The 20,104-nt window shown below is 40.4% G+C and overlaps 1 protein-coding gene across 2 annotated transcripts in view; it reads left to right on the forward strand.

Annotated features, from left to right (window-relative positions):
* LOC124289607 (monocarboxylate transporter 12-like) overlaps positions 1–20,104 on the forward strand; it is a 64,683-nt gene that overhangs the window by 33,383 nt on the left and 11,196 nt on the right. Inside the window, exons 1-3 of one of the 2 annotated variants that reach the window (XM_046726199.1) lie at positions 12,843–12,994; positions 15,323–15,547; positions 18,023–18,166. The exons of the other annotated variant lie outside the window; for it this stretch is intronic. Coding sequence (XP_046582155.1) covers positions 15,352–15,547; positions 18,023–18,166 — 340 coding nt within the window. The 5' untranslated portion in view covers positions 12,843–12,994; positions 15,323–15,351. Of the gene's footprint in view, positions 1–12,842; positions 12,995–15,322; positions 15,548–18,022; positions 18,167–20,104 lie in introns of those variants that run through there. 2 annotated transcript variants of the gene reach the window in all.

Consider the following 20,104-nt stretch of genomic DNA (forward strand, 5'->3'; position numbering starts at 1 on the left):
GGTGAATCAGTTCAGGTGTTGGGTGGCATCACTGTGACTCACTCATAACAACATACCGAAACCCTTATGTTGTGCAAGGAAGAGTCGTGACAACATACTGACACCCTTCTGTTGTGCAAGGAAGGGTCGTTACAGCATACTGACGCCCTTCTGTTGTGCAAAGAAGGGTCGTGACAACATACTGACACCCTTCTGTTGTGCAAGTAAGGGTCGTGAAAACATACCCACACCCTTCTGTTGTGCAAAGAAGGGTCGGGACAACATACTGACATCCTTCTGTTGTGCAAGTAAGGGTCGTGAAAACATACTGACACCCTTCTGTTGTGCAAAGAAGGGTCGTGACAACATACTGACACCTTTCTGTTGTGCAAGTAAGGGTCTTGAAAACACATGACACCCTTCTGTTGTGCAAGTAAGGGTCGTGACAACATACCCACACCCTTCTGTTGTGCAAGGAAGAGTCGTGACAACATACTGACATCCTTCTGTTGTGCAAGGAAGGGTCGTGACAACATACTGACACCCTTCTGTTGTGCAAGTAAGGGTCGGGACAACATACTGACACCCTTCTGTTGTGCAAGTAAGGGTTGGGACAACATACTGACACCCTTCTGTTGTGCAAGTAATGGTCGTGAAAACATACTGACACCCTTCTGTTGTGCAAGTAAGGGTCGGGACAACATACTGACACCCTTCTGTTGTGCAGGTAAGGGTCGTGACAACATACTGACACCCTTCTGTTGTGCAAGGAAGGGTCGGGACAACATACTGACACCCTTCTGTTGTGCAAGTAAGGGTTGGGACAACATACTGACACCCTTCTGTTGTGCAAGTAAGGGTCGTGACAACATACTGACAACCTTCTGTTGTGCAAGAAAGAGTCGTAACAACATACTGACACCCTTCTGTTGTGCAAGAAAGGGTCGTTACAACATACTGACACCCTTCTGTTGTGCAAGGAAGGGTCGGGACAACATACTGACACCCTTCTGTTGTGCAAGTAAGGGTCGTGTCAACATACTGACAACCTTCTGTTGTGCAACGAAGAGTCGTAACAACATACTGACACCCTTCTGTTGTGCAAGGAAGAGTCGTGACATCATACTGACATCCTTCTGTTGTGCAAGGAAGGGTCGTGACAACATACTGACACGCTTCTGTTGTGCCGTTTGCAAATAAATAGGTGAAGGCGTCCGTTCCCATTCGGTCGTTGTCTTCAATAGCTGTTGTGGCCACCATGAGCCCACAAAACTGCTCCGCACCGTGTCGGCATGGACTGAATACTTCTTTCAATTCGACCTTATGGAATTCTCCCCATTCCTCTTGCAGTGGTTTCGACAGTTAATCTAATGTCCGGGGCGCCGGTTGACGAGGTCTGGAGGTCAAGCTCGCAGACTTGCTTTAACACATAAATGAGTCGCTGCATGACGATATTCATTTAGCTAAAAAAAATGCCAATAACCGTCTGACAGCAAACCGGTCTTATAATGTTTGCCTCTCATCTCACATTATAACTTCAGTTATAAAAAGACCAGCATTGTGTGGACATCATTCTTACCCTGGATACTCAGCCTAGGCCTATTTTGGAGAACTTGACCAGTGTTACAGGGAGGTGAATGTTACCTTTCTCCGTCTTTAATGCTATAATCACTGTTATTATATTACACTGCCTATGAATTTATACTGCCACTCTATTTTATACTGCCACTCTATTTTATACTGCTGCTGCTGAATCAACACAACACGTGTTTCATTTAATTTTGATATATTTTAAATTATTTCTGAGTATCCCCTTATTATGTGCAAGAGTATATAACGTTGTGGTGATTAATTCACACGACCACCTGCCGGCAACAAATCGGGCAGCTTGAAACAGCATACAAACCAAAATTAGCTACTGCAACACCCCCCAAAATATAGACTGTTCTGCTATTAGGTTTACAATATTATTACAGTTCATATTGGAGTACAGATATGTATACTATTCAAAAACAGAAACGCATAAGCCAGAAATCGGTTGTGGTAGTGGCATTATTTACATGTGTCTAATTGTTTCGGAACATGAAATTTCACACCCATAATGCAGAAAAATCAGTGCATGAAATCATAGACAGCAATATGTATATGACAGTCTCGTTTTCGAGAAATGTCAGGATCTGCTTTGTCCGCCACGCACACGAATAACAGTTCTGACACGCCTTGTCATGGACTGGATCAGGCGCTGTATCGTCGCCCGGGGGATCCTTCTCCACTTCTCCTGCAGAAATACAGCTAGCTCCCGGGGGGTTTGACGTTGACGTTGACGCTGACGATGACGTCGATCCAGTTCATCCCAACGATGTTCTATGGGATTAAGATCGGGCGAACGAGAAGGCCAAGGCAGCAGATTAACGTTGTTGTTAGCCAGGAAACCCATTGTGACACGTGCAGTATGCGGCCCGGCATTGTCCCGCTGAAAGATTTCACATTGGACGTCAATGACTGGAATGAGATGGGGTTGCAGAATATCGTCTCTGCACCGAACGGCCGTCAAGTTCCCCTGCACGTGGATAAGATCCGTCCGATTGGTATAGGATATCACCTCCCACATCATTACACTTTCTTCGCCGAATCAATCCACTTGAGGTACACGTCTATACACTCTGTTTCTTGCACCCCGTCTTTGCAGCAGAAACCTGGATTCGTCGCTCAACCAAACACGCCTCAAGTTTCGTAAGTTCCAGCCCACCACGCTGTTGCACCACCGGAGACGTCGGAGTAGATGATGACGTCGTTGGCAAAGTAAGGTCTCCTTGCTCTCAGACAGACGTCTCGCAACCTATTCAGTATGGTTTGTCCGGATATTCTTCGAAGACCTGGGACCCTGGCTGCTGTCCCTTCAGCCGAAGCGGTACAATCACGTAAATGAAGTACCCGGATGTATCGATCCTGAGCGGCTGTAGTGACTCCAGGTCTTCCGGTACGTACCCGTTTGGTTGTATCGTGTTACAGGTCGAGATATTGTGCTCTGACTGACATTCAGACGTTTGGCAGCAGACGAGTGTGACTCTTCAGTCTCTAATCTACCAATTATTAGCGAGGTTTGGTGTCGCAGCATCAAGACGTGGCATAGCGATGATTTTGGTTTCGTTGTGGCGATTTGTTTCACACAAAATGTAATCATTGATAAAACACAACATTTTCTGGGTGGTCATGTTTTGATGCATGGAATTGTGTAAAACGTTGCCATGAAGAGATTTATGACATATTGGGTCTTTGTAGAACTAGGTATTGAATAATGGATTTCATAAAACTCCAAAACATATATGCGTTTCTATTTTAGAATAGTATATACATTCCAAATGTTGGAAGTTTTACACCCAGCGCACCCTGGTTAACCTCAGTGATCCGTGACCCGCCGAACACTTTAAACGCTGCTCTACCCACTTGTAGTAGAAAACAAAAACTTTAATACAGTATTATAACATGAATACACACTTCCGTTTCAAAGTGCTCAAATGTAAGTTATGTAACAAATGATTTGTTTGGCATTACACGTTACAGGTTCCATGTTCTTCGTGTCGTGCGTGTGTGGTCTGATGGTACTGTTGCTGAAGAAGACGCAGTCGGACGTGTCGATGGAGAAGTCTGACGTCCCAGAGTTGCAGAGTCTGACTGACTGTAAAGACCATGCCCACCACGTTGATGAAGTCATTGTCGTCATCAAGTGTCCCAGCACACACCACGTCCAAAAGCATTGTCTAGGACTGAAGACGGCATGTCTTGAGAGTGAGTGAGTGAACGAGTAAGTGAGGGGAGCAGAGTGAGTGTGTGAGTGAGTGGGGTGAGTGAGGGGAGCGGAGCGGAGTGAGTGGGTGAGTGAGGGGAGCAGAGTGAGTGTGTGAGTGAGGGGAGTGGAGTGAGTGAGGGGAGCAGAGTGAGTGTGTGAGTGAGTGGGGTGAGTGAGGGGAGCGGAGCGGAGTGAGTGGGTGAGTGAGGGGAGCAGAGTGAGTGTGTGAGTGAGGGGAGTGGAGTGAGTGAGGGGAGCAGAGTGAGGGGGGTGAGTGAGTGGGGAGCGGGCGGAGTGAGTGATTGAGTGAGGGGAGCGGAGTGAGTGAGGGGAGCAGAGTGAGTGTGTGAGTGAGGGGAGTGGGGTGAGTGAGGGGAGCGGAGTGAGTGAGGTTTATCGACTCTGTGAACGGTTTTCCAGTTACTACAGGACCTGTCAGAAGCCTACCACTTTAATGAACCCTGGTGTTGTAAAACCTTGAAACATAATGAGTCATGAATGATATTCGAACCGACGATTAAAGCTTTCTGACAAGCCCTTTATTGCAAGCCCTCTCTGCCCCTGGGTGTGTCGAACATGGATGCACCGAATGGACTGATACGAAGATGCTTCTCAAGCTCAGAATCAACTCTCTTGTTTCATATTTATGCTGAATGTAGCGCAGGGTTGATCACAGCGATGTCGGTGTTTTTCCTCTACGGACGTTAAAATATTTGCCGTAGTCGGGAACATATCAAGCTAGGTATCTCAGGGTCGACGTTTTCGACTGACGGTTACTTCCAATGGCGTCGTTAATGAACTTAATGTCCCATGTGAAGACAGAGATAGATCGTGTACCGAGATCTGTAAGAAACAAGACCAGTGACAATCATCATGCATAAACTCTACAAGTCTCAGGCTGTGTGTGATTAGTTATTGAATAGTGCCATACGCTTAGTTTGTCGCTTTAGATATATGACATATTCGGTTTATTGCCACGGAACTTTTTTCACCTCACTGACGCCCGTTATTTTGTTATTCACTGACATACGCAGGGAAAGGTTGCAGCATATTAATGAACTATATGTGGTGTATATATTAGATATGAAATCATGTCAAGTGTATAAATCTGTTGATATAGTTGACTGATACAGAACAATAAAAGATGACTGTTTTTGCTGACATTTTTCTCAACAGCGATATCAGTGATGGTCCGGGTTAGAATATTGATCTTCAGTAACCCATGCTTGTCTGACTGAGTTGAGTTATACGCCGCTTTTAGAAATATTCCAGCAATATCACGGCGGGGGACACCAGACATGGGCTTCACACATTGCCCATGGGGAATCGAACCCGGGTCTTCGGCGTGACGAGCCAATGCTTTAACCACTAGGCTAAACACACACACACACACACACACACACACACATCCTAAACTAGAGCACCTCAGCTATCATTGTTAATTAATCTCATCAGCATGTATATTTTGTTTTTACCTCGACCACCATTGGCTTCCTATTGTCACTACATTATTACCACCGTGCCTTGTTGTTATTGTTAATCCCCCTGATTCAGTGCTACATGTTGTTATTACTCAATCCCTGTTCATGTATATAAGTCTGTTCTGTGCTGTAGTACTTCACTCTTGCTTGACAACGGCATAAGAAATAATACCGAAACGTCGCATCATATATAATAAAGAAGTTGTTATCCATAAACTTTCTTACTTTCTTAACACAGCATTAAATATATAACAGCATTAAATATTTAACACAGCATTAAATATATACACAGGATTACATATATAACATTGCATTAAATATATAATACAGCATTAAATATATAATACAACATTAAATATATAATACAGCATTAAATATATAATACAGCATTACATATATAACACAGCATTAAATATACAACACAGCATTAAATATATAATACAGCATTAAATATCTAAGACAGCATTAAATATGTAACACAGCATTAAATATCTTACACAGCATTAAATATATAACACAGCGTTAAAATAACAGCATTAAATATATAATACAGCATTAAATATATAACACAGCATTAAATAAATAACACAGCATTAAATATATACACAGCATTTAATATATAAAACAGCATTATACATAAAATACAGCATTACATATATAACACAGCATTAAATATATAATACAGCATTAAATATATACACAGCATTAAATATATAATACAGCATTAAATATATAACATTGCATTAAATATATAACACAGCATTAAATATATAACACAACATTAAACATATAATACAGCATTAAATATACAACACAGCATTAAATATATAATACAGCATTAAATATATACATAGCATTAAATATATAATACAGCATTTAATATATAACACAACATTAAATATATAACACAGCATTAAATATATAACACAGCATTAAATATATAATACAGCATTAAATATATAACACAGCATTAAATATACAACACAGCATTAAATATATAATACAGCATTAAATATATACATAGCATTAAATATATAATACAGCATTAAATATATAACACAACATTAAATATATAACACAGCATTAAATATATAACACAGCATCAAATATATAATACAGCATTAAATATATAAAACAGCATTAAATATATAACACAGCATTAAATATATAACACAGCAATAAATATATAATACAGCATTAAATATATAACACAGCATTAAATATATAACACAGCATTAAATATATAACACAGCATTGAATATATAATACAGCATTAAATATATAACACAGCATTAAATATATAACACAGCATTAAATATATAATACAGCATTAAATATATAACACAGCATTAAATATATAATACAGCATTAAATATATACACAGCATTAAATATATAACAGCATTAAATATAAAATACACATTACATATATAACACAGCATTAAATATGTAATATAGCATTAAATATATAACACAGCATTAAATATATAACACAACATTAAATATATAACACAGCATTAAATAAAAATATAGCATTAAATATATAATACAACATTAAATATATAATACAGCATTAAATATATAATACAGCATTACGTTTATAACACAGCATTAAATATATAATACAGCATTAAATATATAACACAGCATTAAGTATATAACCGACATTAAATATATAACACAGCATCAAATATATAATACAGCCTTAAATATATAACACAGCATTAAATATATAATACAGCATTAAATATATAATACAGCATTAAATATATAATACAGCATTAAATATATAACACAGCATTAAATATCTAAGACAGCATTAAATATGTAACACAGCATTAAATATCTTACACAGCATTAAATATATAACACAGCGTTAAAATAACAACATTAAATATATAATACAGCATTAAATATATAACACAGCATTAAATAAATAACACAGCATTAAATATATACACAGCATTTAATATATAAAACAGCATTAAACATATAATACAGCATTAAATATATAATACAGCATTAAGTATCTAACACAGTATTAAATATATAATACAGCATTAAATATATAACACAGCATTAAATATATAACACAGCATTAAATATATAATACAGCATTAAATATATAATACAGCATTAAATATATAATACAACATTAAATATATAATACAGCATTAAATATATAATACAGCATTACATATATAACACAGCATTAAATATATAATACAGCATTAAATATATAACAAAGCATTAAATATATAATACAGCATTAAATATATAACACAGCATTAAGTATCTAACACAGCATTAAATATATAATACAGCATTAAATATATAACACAGCATTAAATAAATAACACAGCATTAAATATATAACACAGCATTAAATATATAACACAGCATTAAATATATAATACAGCATTAAATATATAACACAGCATTAAATGTATAACACAGCATTAAATATATGATACAGCATTAAATATATAATACAACATTCAATATATAACACAGCATTAAGTATCTAACACAGCATTAAATACATAACACAGCATTTAATATATAACACATCATTAAATATATAACACAGCATTAAATATATAAAACAGCATTAAATATATAACACAACTTTAAATATATAACACAGCATTAATTATATAATACAACATTAAATATATAATACAGCAGAAATTATTTAGTGTCATCATTTCTCCTGGGCCATGAAATCCAAATCCAGGTTCACCTGGGATATCTTCCCCTGGAATGTGTGGCATGACTTCACCATTGATATCTTTCCCTGGGATCTGTGACATGACTTCACCTGGGATATCTTTCTCTGGGATCTGTGGCATGGTTTAACCTTGAGAGTACTGAACCCTTATGCGGTTATCGTCTTTCTTACTCCCAGAAGGATTTACTGCAAACATCTCTCGAAAAAAAGTCTCTGGAAACAGGAGACTGGAGCAATGGTTTCAGACATAAAACAATTCAGATTCAGAATCCGGAATTAGGACACATCTCATCATTTCACTCCACATGATAGAATGAAAAAAACGAATGAAATTGCAAACCCGGGGACCAATGAAGAGTTGACCTATTTATAGAAAAGAACATACAGTAAATATTATCCTCGTCATCGCTGGAGAGTATAAAGTCGCTAGCGTTCATTGTTGAGACAAAAACAGCAGATGGTGTATGTCAGTATTGCTCACTGCCAGTATCTACTGGCGTATTTAGCAGCATCATTTCACACCTTGAAGTGAGATACATATGCACCTGTGACACAGTATATTACCCCCAAGCTGGGATACAAGTACACCTGTGACACAATATATCACCCCAAGCTGGGATGCAAGTACATCTGTGACACAATATATCACCCCAAGCTGGGATACAAGTACACCCGTGACACAATATATCACACCTGACAGGACACCAGTACACCTGTGACACAATATATCACCCCAAGCTGGGATACAAGTACACCTGTGACACAATATTTCACCCCAAGCTGGGATGCAAGTACATCTGTGACACAATATATCACCCCAAGCTGGGATACAAGTACACCCGTGACACAATATATCACACCTGACAGGACACCAGTACACCTGTGACACAATGTATCACAATGGGATACAAGTACACCTGTGACACGATGGATAACCCAAGGTAGGATACAAATACACCTGTGACACAATATTTCACACAAAGGTAGGATAGAAGTACACCTGTGACATAATATAGCTATATATATCACACCAGGCAGGAGACACGTACACTTGTGACCAAATGTATCACCCAAAAATAGGATACAAGTACACCTGTGACACAATATAACACCCAAGGCAGGACACCAGTATACCTGTGACACGATGGATAAGCCATACTGAGACACAAGTACACCTGTGACACAATATATCACCCCAAGCCTTGGATACAAGTACACCTGTGACACAATATATCACCCCAAGCTGGGATACAAGTACACCTTTGACACAATGAATAAACCAACCTGGGATACAAATACACCGGTGACACATTATATCACACCAGGCAGGACACCAGTATACCTGTGACACAATATATCCCCCAAGGCAGGACACCAGTACACCTGTGACACAATGTATCACCCCAAGGTAGGATACAAGCACACCTGTGACACAATATAACACCCCAGGCAGGACACCAGTATACCTGTGACACAATATATCCCCCAAGGCAGGACACCAGTATACCTGTGACACAATATATCCCCCAAGGCAGGACACCGGTACGCCTGTGACACAATGTATCACCCCAAGGTAGGATACAAGCACACCTGTGACACAATATAACACCCCAGGCAGGACACCAGTATACCTGTGACACAATATATCCCCCAAGGCAGGACACCAGTATACCTGTGACACAATATATCCCCCAAGGCAGGACACCGGTACACCTGTGACACAATGTATCACCCCAAGGTAGGATACAAGTACACCTGTGACACGATGGATAATCTAAGCTGGGATACCAATACTTCTGTGACACAATATATCACCCGAAGTTAGGATACAAGTACACCTGTGACACAATATATCTCACCAGGCGGGTAACCAGTACACCTGTGACACGATATACTACCCTTAAGGTAGGATACAAGTACACCTGTGACACAATGTATCACCCCAAGGTTGGATACAAGTACACCTTTGACATAATGGTTAACACAAGCTGGGATACTGTGACAGGGATCGTTATGGCCAATATGGGGACTTCACAACGTCAGCGGGCCTGAACCATCAACTGCAGCCAGGACACCATCAACAACTTTATAAACCAGTACCATCAATCAGGCCAGGCCCAAGACCGCCCAAGATCGGGAAGACCAAGAGTCACGACATCTGCTGAATACCGCTACATCCAGCAGATCCACCTCCGGAACAGATTCGTGACGGTGAAAGCACTCGGACACGTTATCAGCAGACGGTGTCCTTCAACGACTTGGTATGGCTGGTATACGAGCCTACCGCCCCTACCGTGGAATGGCCTTGACCCCGTCCACTACGTCAAAATAGCCGTCGGTGGCAGCTGCTTGGCTGGGAGAGAGAGCTCTTTACAGATGAAAGTCGGTTCAGTCTGTTCAGATACGAAGGCAGAATTCGAGATTTTCGACGTAGGGGAGAGCGACTGGCGCCAAGCTGCCCACAAGATGTTCATCTGTTCTATGGAGAAGGCCTCGTGGTCTTGGCATCAAGACTGGTCGTCATCCGGGGAAATATGAATGCCTAGTGATACGGGAATAAAGTGTTGAGACCTTTTGTGGTGCCCTTTATTTGACAACAGCCAAGAGGAGCCATTTTGCAGCACGACAGCACAAGGCCTCACGGCCAGAATTGTTAGGGAATATTCTCAGGGATCATCTTGATCGTCAGCTGAGACAGCATGTACCACCTCCCACAAAGCGACAGGGACTTGAAAAGGCTCTAGTGCACTTAATCAATTTTACTTATTTTTAATTTTGATCACTTGACTCTTTCTTGATGAATTGTTGCAAATGCAAACGCAGCCTAGGTAACTTGTCATACACGTGCATATTTACAATATAGGATGCAGACCAATATTTCTTCAGAAGTTAATAATGAGATGCACTCTCAGGCGGATTAATAGATATCTTCAGATTTACTGTTTGATAATGTGAAGCCCTTGAAAAGCTTCATCACAAGAGATACACTGAGGAGATTCCTCCCCATCTGCTCCAAGCTAGTTAGGTGTAAACCGATTGTGGCCAGTACGACAAAGTGGTATATTGAGCTCATTTTGACTGACAGCCCAAGTAGGTATAACAGGTTTGGGCTTCAGTTCATAATATGTATTTCTCCCTACCTGGGTGTCTAGCCTTTTTTACATAAGGTCCCAACTTTTGACAGTGGGTTTGAAATCACTATACGGGGTTAGCAGTAGAGATAACGGTTTATGGATTGTTGGCCATGTGCTCCTTGGCTTCACGAGATATGGGGCGGTAATTTGATGGAAGAAATGAAAATGGCATTATGCCTTGAATGAGGGACAATTTCTCTTGTCCAAACTTCATCAAATTTAGTAACTACTGCTTCCAGACATGAATCAGGTAAGTGTTCATGATTACTATCGTCTCTTGACACTGTGTCAAGAGCTTGCCCTCAGTAATCCGCTCCATTATTAGAGGGTCTTTTTCTTGTCGGTTTTTGGTATTTGTCTGGAACTGAGAGCTTTAATTTCATGACATGAGGGGAATGGTTTTGCAAAGTTTCGCCAAGTTTGTTGGCAATGTCAGATGTATTTGTTAAAAGGGTATCACCATCTGCGAGATGACAAACGCCAGACTTTTACACGTATTGGTTTGAATCATGTCCCACAACTAGGACATTGGTTATGGGGAATGATTTGGATAAGTATTCCCCCATAATTGACGTTTACTTTGTTAACAGAACGTCTGGGCTTGGTATGTGGCAGATTAACAATAGTCATATTGTAGGATATTTTTAGGCCTTCCTCCTACTTTCCTTTGATTGTTCTATTTTTGTCACTCTAATTGACAGTGTTAATTATTAAACAGGACAACACGGCCCTCGATACTACAGGGCTCAATCATCAGTGCTTCTACCACTTACCACGTCAGCGATATACATTAATATTCCCAGTGAAAATATTAACACAGAGCTTTGTCAAGCGGGACGACCTAGTTATGGTTACCCTTTCGGTCACGTGAATGAATTCCATGCAGATGAAATTGAGGATCGTTGCCGCTTGACCCGGCACATATATGTGTCAGTGTGTTAGATATGTTGAATTTCTTGTTGAGCATAAGACACCAGAAGAGGACACCTGTTAGATGTGTTGAGTGTTGCTGATCAGGATAAGATCACAGGAGCGGACACCTGTTAGGTGTGTTCAGTGTTGCTCCACAGGATAAGACAAGGACACCTTTAGATGTGTTGAGTGTTGATGATCAGGTGAAGATAACAGGAGCGGACACCTGTTAGGTGTGTTAAGTGTTCTCCACAGGATAAGACAACAAGAGCGGACACCTGTTAGGTGTGTTAATTGTTCTCCACAGGATAAGACAACAAGAGCGGACACCTGTTAGGTGTGTTCAGTGTTCTCCACAGGATAAGACAACAAGAGCGGACACCTGTTATGTGTGTTAATTGTTCTCCACAGGATAAGACAACAAGAGCGGACACCGGTTAGATGTGCTAAGTGTTGTTGTTAAGAATAAGACAACAAGAGCGGATACCTGTTAGATGTGTTAAGTGTTGTTGTTAAGAATAAGACAACAGGAGCGGACACCTTTTAGATGTGCTAAGTGTTTTGGTTAAGAATAAGGCAACAAGAGCGGACACCTGTTAGATGTGTTAAGTGTTCTCCACAGGATAAGACAACAGGAGCGGACACCTGTTAGGTGTGTTAAGTGTTCTCCACCGGATAAGACAACAAGAGCGGATACCTGTTAGGTGTGTTAAGTGTTCTCCACAGGATAAGACAACAGGAGCGGACACCTGTTAGATGTGCTAAGTGTTGTTGTTAAGAATAAGACAACAGGAGCGGATACCTGTTAGATGTGTTAAGTGTTCTCCACAGGATAAGACAACAAGAGCGGATACCTGTTAGGTGTGTTAAGTGTTCTCCACAGGATAAGACAACAAGAGCGGACACCTGTTAGATGTGCTAAGTGTTGTTGTTAAGAATAAGACAACAGGAGCGGACACCTGTTCAAGGTATGTTCTAATGTTAAACACATCCACAGTTACTGTCACGGTGTTAGTACCGACGGCAGATAGGCGGCCTCTGCCTGGACCTGCCAGCATATTGTAGACATAATGTCAGAGTCTAACTACATGCCTGCATTGCCCGTGGAAAATATAGGGTGGAGTTCTATGAACGTTCGGAGTGTCCTAATTGGTTTTATTATGATTTAGCAAAAACATACAAGTGCAAGATGAATTACTCCGACCACTTGTAACACATATATGTCATATATTTATAATCTCAGATCACATGCCTAAGTAGACTTTTTTCCGTAGTCGACTACTTAGCGCTTCATCCAGTTACAGTGAACGACTCCATCTATCAGCTACACGGTGAACGATCACAGAGGCGACAGCTACGGTGTACTTCCAGAGCAAAACCATTGTCCTCTGTGATCACCAGGGGAACGTCTCTGTTTTACACTTGTAGATTTCAACCAAGGTAGCACACCAATACACCTGTGGCACAATGTATCACTTCAAATGACATACAATATACTTTCGAGACAATGTATCACCCCGAGGTACTATACAAGTACACTCTGGCACATTGTATCACACCGAGGTATTATACAAGAGCACTATGACACATTGTATCACCCCGAGGTATTATACAAGAACACTCTGACACATTGTATCACCCCCAGGTTTTATACAAGTACACTCTGGCACATTGTATCACACCGAGGTATGATGCAAGAGCACTATGACACATTGTATCACCCCGAGGTATTATACAAGTACACTCTGGCACATTGTATCACCCCGAGGTACTATACAAGTACACTCTGGCACATTGTATCACACCGAGGTACTATACAAGAGCACTATGACACATTGTATCACCCCGAGGTTTTATACAAGAACACTCTGACACATTGTATCACCCCCAGGTTTTATACAAGAAGACTCTGACACCAGCCTTGTTCTCTCTAAACTTGATTACTGCAACTCCCTCTATTACAACATTCCTCAACAGCTCCAGAATTCAGCCGCCCGTGTTGTTGCCCGCGCACCACGCTACCAAACTGATACCTATCCTCCAAACTCTTCACTGGTTTCCTGTATCAAGCAGAATTCAATACAAACTTCTTCTTACACACAGCTGCATCTATGAAAACATAGATATCTTAATTTCTCAATATCTTAAATGCCTCATTCATCTCCATGTTCCAAGCCGATTGCTTCGCTCGTCGACCTCCCTACTAATTACACAGCCTCACGTCAAAACAGCCATGGGATCAAGAGCGTTCTCTTCTGCAGCCCCCTATCTCTGGAACATTCTACCACTCGCCCTTAAAGAAATAGAATCTGCTGTTTTGTCAGAAAATATACATCCTGTCATATATGTATATATATGAGTACAATACATTCATATATGTGTATATATGTAATTAATTGAAATTTTTATGATTTACAATGTACAAAACATGTTGAAGTTCTGCTAAGCTTAATAGTTATGAAGATGAAAATAATATGTTCATGTCAGTCTATTGTAATATTGTATGATTATTTGATATCTTCCTACATGTATATTGATCGAATTGAATTGCAATGTTTAATTGAATGTTGACAAACACTGCATCTGAAGAGCAACTCTGATATCATCGTTATCCTGAATTCATCTATTTTATTTTAAGACCAAAACGACCGCGAACATTACCGTGTGACAGCACGTTCTCGAGGTTTTGACTTGAAACTGTTGTCGGGGTTGTCTTGGACGTGGTCTGATAGGGAGTTTAGACCTAGCTACATCTAAAGACTCCAACCACCCACCAACCGTGACCAGGATAATTACATCCCTCTTGCATACTACCTACACTGAAACGTTGCCCCACTGCAATAAGGTTGTTCATCCTTAGATAGAGATAGATATTCTTTATTTCCTCCAGTTAAGATACAATGCGATGTGATATATTTACATGCAGATCAGAAACAGGGGAATACAGAGAGTTACATTGTATGTACAATTTACAAAGTAATGTCACATGTAGATATTTTGTTCAGATGACTTGGAAGTCATCCCGTACATCCGGCGTTATCAATACTATATTGTGAACCCCGAACACCTGGTGTTATATTGTGAACTATTTATGATGGCTGTAGTGATGGGGTGTATGGATCATGTGTGCCTTTTGCTGCTGTTACCGAGTCACGAGTTCAGCTCATTACGTGACTAGAAACGTTGCCCCCCTATAGAGATTACCATTTTGTCACGTCACTGAGATATATGTTAACTAACAAGAAAAGAAAAACGTTTATTTACCTGTATCATTTCTTTTGCATACATTATTTCAGACTACTGACGAGGTCATTATTGGGTTGCCATGACAACCACTGCGCACAGTCCGCCGTGGTGGAAGTGGGTGGTGATGGTGGCGTCATTCTTCGCGTTGCTCCTGGGGGGCACAGTGTCCTACTGTGCCGGTGTCGTCCACGTCGCCCTGCTGGACTACTACCACGAGGATGTGACTGTCACGGCGTGGCTGGGGTCGCTCTTCGCCAGCATGTTCGCTCTCACAGGTTTGTTCGTTTGTCCGTATGTTTGTTTGTTTGGAATGGGAACCTAAAGTCTCGGCAACTGTCTTAGGTTGACCGTGGAAGGTCACAGAGATATTTGTGGGATTGAAACTATTACTGATGTAAAATTATTGTGAACGTCTATGGCGTGACATTCATGCTTGGTCTTTGCCATGACGCCCATTGGACAATCCTAAGTGCAATACTTCTACACAGACTTACACAGTTGTAACTATTTGATTGCTATGTGAAGCATGTTTTATGACGCCCAGCATTTTGTAGGGATCAGCCTTGTCGTGGATCCTCAGCCTTGGCCTAATTTTGAAGGGTGAACGTTGGTGCAGTGAGGGGAAAATAACCATCTGTTTTCACAGCTTTTATAGCGTGCAGTCTATGAATTTGTACTGCAATACCTTTTCAGTGATTTGTATTAATTTGTAAACTCAGTTAAATTTCGAATACAGTTGTTATCTCTATCACATTGCCCTTTTTGTCTGTTGTTTTAATTACTGGTACCCGGTTAACTTAAAAGCTTCAAGTTGGAAACCAACAAGTAACACACCATTGGGTGACATAATAAGTTGTATGCTTCTCTCGAGGGTATTACGGTCTGATGTTCGCCTACCGGGCTCTGGTGACACTGCTACAAAGCAGCGTATTTATCTTACCGCCATGTTAAATGTACAAAGCATCATTTTATTTTATGTTAAAGATCGCGACCGACTGTATGACATGGAAGCAAAATGGCGTCTGCCTCTCGACTGGATTCTTAAAACCAGTGAAACATAGTCAGACAAGCTTAAAACTGCTATAAAAATGGTTAAATACTCAGTGTATAAAATAGCGTAAGTAAAGCATTGAAAGTCGGTAAAGTAAATCTGTACAAAGTGAACACAAAAAACAGCTGATAGAACGGTTTTCGAACTCCGGGTACGGCATGCGTCATATTATGACGTCATACGATTGTTAGCCCTTCAGCTTCTCGGCAGAGAGATTGGCGGGTACTTTGGCAGCGGGTAGTAATGATAATCAATAAATAAATGTGCATTTATAATGCGCGCAATCAAGACAGATAAGCCTGCTTAAGGCGCTACAAGGGGGATTGTATAAAGATAAAAGTTGGGGAGTGTTGACTGGATTTAGATGTCACTATGATATTTGAACATATGGGTCTTTAGTCTTGATTTGAATTTCTCAAAGGTTGGACACAATTTCAACTCTGATGAAAGTGAGTTCCAGAGGATACGGGCAGTGCTGGAGAAGGATCTGGAACCAAATGTTTTCAGTCGATATTTAGGAACTTGGAGGAGATTTTGGTCACTTGATCGGAGTTTACGTGCTGGAGTGTGTGGAGTCAAGAGTTCAGATAGATAGTCAGGGCTGGTGTTATGGAGGCATCGATAGGTGATACAGAGAAGCTTGAACTCTATTCTAGCTTTTACTGGCAACCAGTGGAGGTCTCTGAGCACTGGTGTCATGTGCACATGTCTTGGTGTCCTTGTGATGACCCGTGCTGCAGAATTTTGAAGCACCTGTAGCTTTGATAGCAGTTTACCACTGATGCCCTGAAGCAAACTGTTGTAGTAATCTAGTCTTGATGCTATTAGACCATGGGCAGGTACCTTTGCAGCTTCTGCGGTTATTAAATGTCGGATGTTGCTGATGGATCGGAGATGATAGTGACAGGTTTGACTGATGTTTCTCCATTGAGAGGTGTGAGTCAAGATATACTCCCAGATCTTTAAGGTGGTCACTGAGAACTATTTCCGTATCCGCTATCAGAATGGATTGTTCATCTACTCTGGCCAACTGTTGCCTAGTGCCGATCAGCATCACCTCTGTTTCTTCTCCAGTCAGTTTCAGCTTATTTGCTGTCATCCATGACTTAGTTCTTGCCGTACAATCATATATGCGTTGGAAGGACACCTGAAGGTTCTTGAGTTTGCATTTGTCCATCATTTGTGTATCGTCAGCATATCCATGGTGAAGAAGCTTTAAGTGTTGGATGATGTTAGTCAGATTTGCCGTGTACAGCGTGAAGAGTATCGGACCTAAAACAGATACTTGTGGAACACCACAGTGTTGTTGAAATCAGATTTTTCATTGCCGATGATGACTGCTTGTCTACGATCTTCCAAGTAGGATGAAAACCACTTGTGGCAGTTACCACGGCAACCAAAAGACGGCGTAGCAGAACTTCATTGTCGATGGTATCGACTGCCGCTGACAGATCGAGCATGACAAAGGAAGCCATGAAGCCATCATCCAGTGCAGACAGTAGGTCATTTAGGGACACGTATCAGGGCTGACACCACACACAAAGATGCTCAAGCTATTAATCGTTGGTTTACTAGTCATTTCTCTGTTACTTACAAGATCTCATCGGCAATATTCCTGAATGCGTTGTTGAAACCAAATTCATTTGACCTTAATATAGAACCTTTCCATGATATATAATTTGTTTTCATTACGTTCCAGGTCCCGTTGCCAGCTTGGTGATCAACATGTTCAGCTGTCGAACTTGTGTCATGCTGGGTGGCGTCTTGCAGCTGGTGGGGTTTGCCTGTAGTGTTTTCGTCACTGACATGAGATGGCTCTTCCTGACCTACGCTTTTCTTGTGGGTAAGGACAGTATGCATGAAGTGGAATGAAGGGCAATTTGAAGGGGAGGGTAGGGCGATATGTATAAAAGGAAGTGAAGTAGAATGTGTATAAAGAGGAAGGTATCCTCTCATTTGTCAGACATCGCAATAGTGAGATAGGTTAAAACAACAAACCATCTGGTTGAGTGCACAGCTAATCCTCTGCCTGTTACCTTTTATTAAATAGGAATGGCCCATAAAATAAATAACAGAACAAAACAGAAGAGAACTGCATTACACTCGGGCCTTTATCATTGACATATGAGGTACAAGTGACAATAAATGATAATATTAAGGCGGAATAGTAGTTACCCGGCAGATTTTACAACTTGCATGATTTATTTAGAGAATTTATGGCGATTTTTTATAACAGATATCATTTTACATGTAAGGAGTAATATAAATTTTAATATATTTGGTCTTTTTATAAAGGAAGCTGGTATATACATTGATCTTTCTTGTCTGAAATATGTGCATTTAAGAATATAATGAAACTCATCACCTACGTCATTCATACAACATAATTTACATTTCCTTCATCTATTAGTATCGTATTCCATCTTCCCTTTTTAACTGGTAAATGGTGGCATGAAGAACGGAAAGGGAGAACTTTGTTAAAGGGTAGGGACGTGAGACAATTTTCAAATTCAAATTGAGATTTCAAAAGAGTGAGACCTTTTGTTGAATTTTCCACCTCTGAGCTCCAGATTTGAATGTCATTGGCATTTATTGAATAGTATTGGCATTTAAATTGAATGAGCTGTATTTTTGTACCTAGGGAGATGAAATTAATGAAGACTGTGAAAACCATGCATAACTTACTTAAACCAATGTTATTAAAAATATTCTCTCTACATGAAATCCAGCCACAGCCGTGAATACCTTCACTATGAAGATTATATGCAATAGAATAAAAGATTGAAGATAACTTAGATGAATTGTTTGTAAATATAATATCCCCCTCCCAAAAAAACCCGCATAGGCCAGAAATCTATTTCGAAAATATTGTATTTTCAAACATGTATAACTCGTCCACAAATAGACTTTAGTACATGAATTTTTACATCAGTTTAGAAGAAGGAAATGTCGAAACAACCGAGTGAATAATTTAGACTGACTGACTGACTGAGTGAGTTTAGTTTTACGCCGCTTTTAGCAATATTCCAGCAATATCACGGCGGGGGACACCAGAAATGGGTTTAACACATTGTGGAAGAATTTAGATAACGGAGACGCTGAGCGCGATGGTGACGACGTAGCACGGTCCAGACGTCGGGTCTCCTGGCTCTCAGTCCAATATCTCTCTCAACCTGTTACGTACTGTTAGACCGGATGTCCTCCGAAGTCCAGGCACCCTGACTGATGTGGTCTCAGCCGTGGCATCACCATCAGGTAAATGTAGTACCCGGATGTACCGATCTTGGGCGGCAGTGGTGACTCGAGGTCTGCCTGTACGGGGACGATCATTTGTTATATGTTTGGTTGTAACGAGCTTCAAGCCGTGATATCAGGCTCAGACTAACATTCAGACGCCTGGCAACAGAAGATTGGTAATCTCCAGCGTGCATTCTCTCAATGGCGGTGTTTCGTGTCGCAGCGTCAAGACGTTGCGTAGTGATTTGACTTTGAAACGCCTTCAAAACGAATGCCGATTCTGGATTTTTATAATACACCTTGAACTTAATTAAGCACCCCTTGATATATTTCATGATAGTAGAGCAACTGTTAACCATCGTTAAACATGAATGATATCTCTGTATTACAACACATCTCTAGTAGTCTAAAAAGGTGTTTCAGTTCCTGTGCATCGCTTGTGCACGTGAAGCATACAACCCACACTTTTCCCAAAATTCATTTTCTCTGACATGCAATTTATGGGTATAAAAGCAGACAAAGTTGTAACTGTCTCCATTAATGA

This window comes from Haliotis rubra, unplaced genomic scaffold (assembly GCF_003918875.1).
Source record: "Haliotis rubra isolate DU_JTF1 unplaced genomic scaffold, ASM391887v1 Scf444, whole genome shotgun sequence".
Classification (NCBI taxonomy): domain Eukaryota; kingdom Metazoa; phylum Mollusca; class Gastropoda; order Lepetellida; family Haliotidae; genus Haliotis; species Haliotis rubra.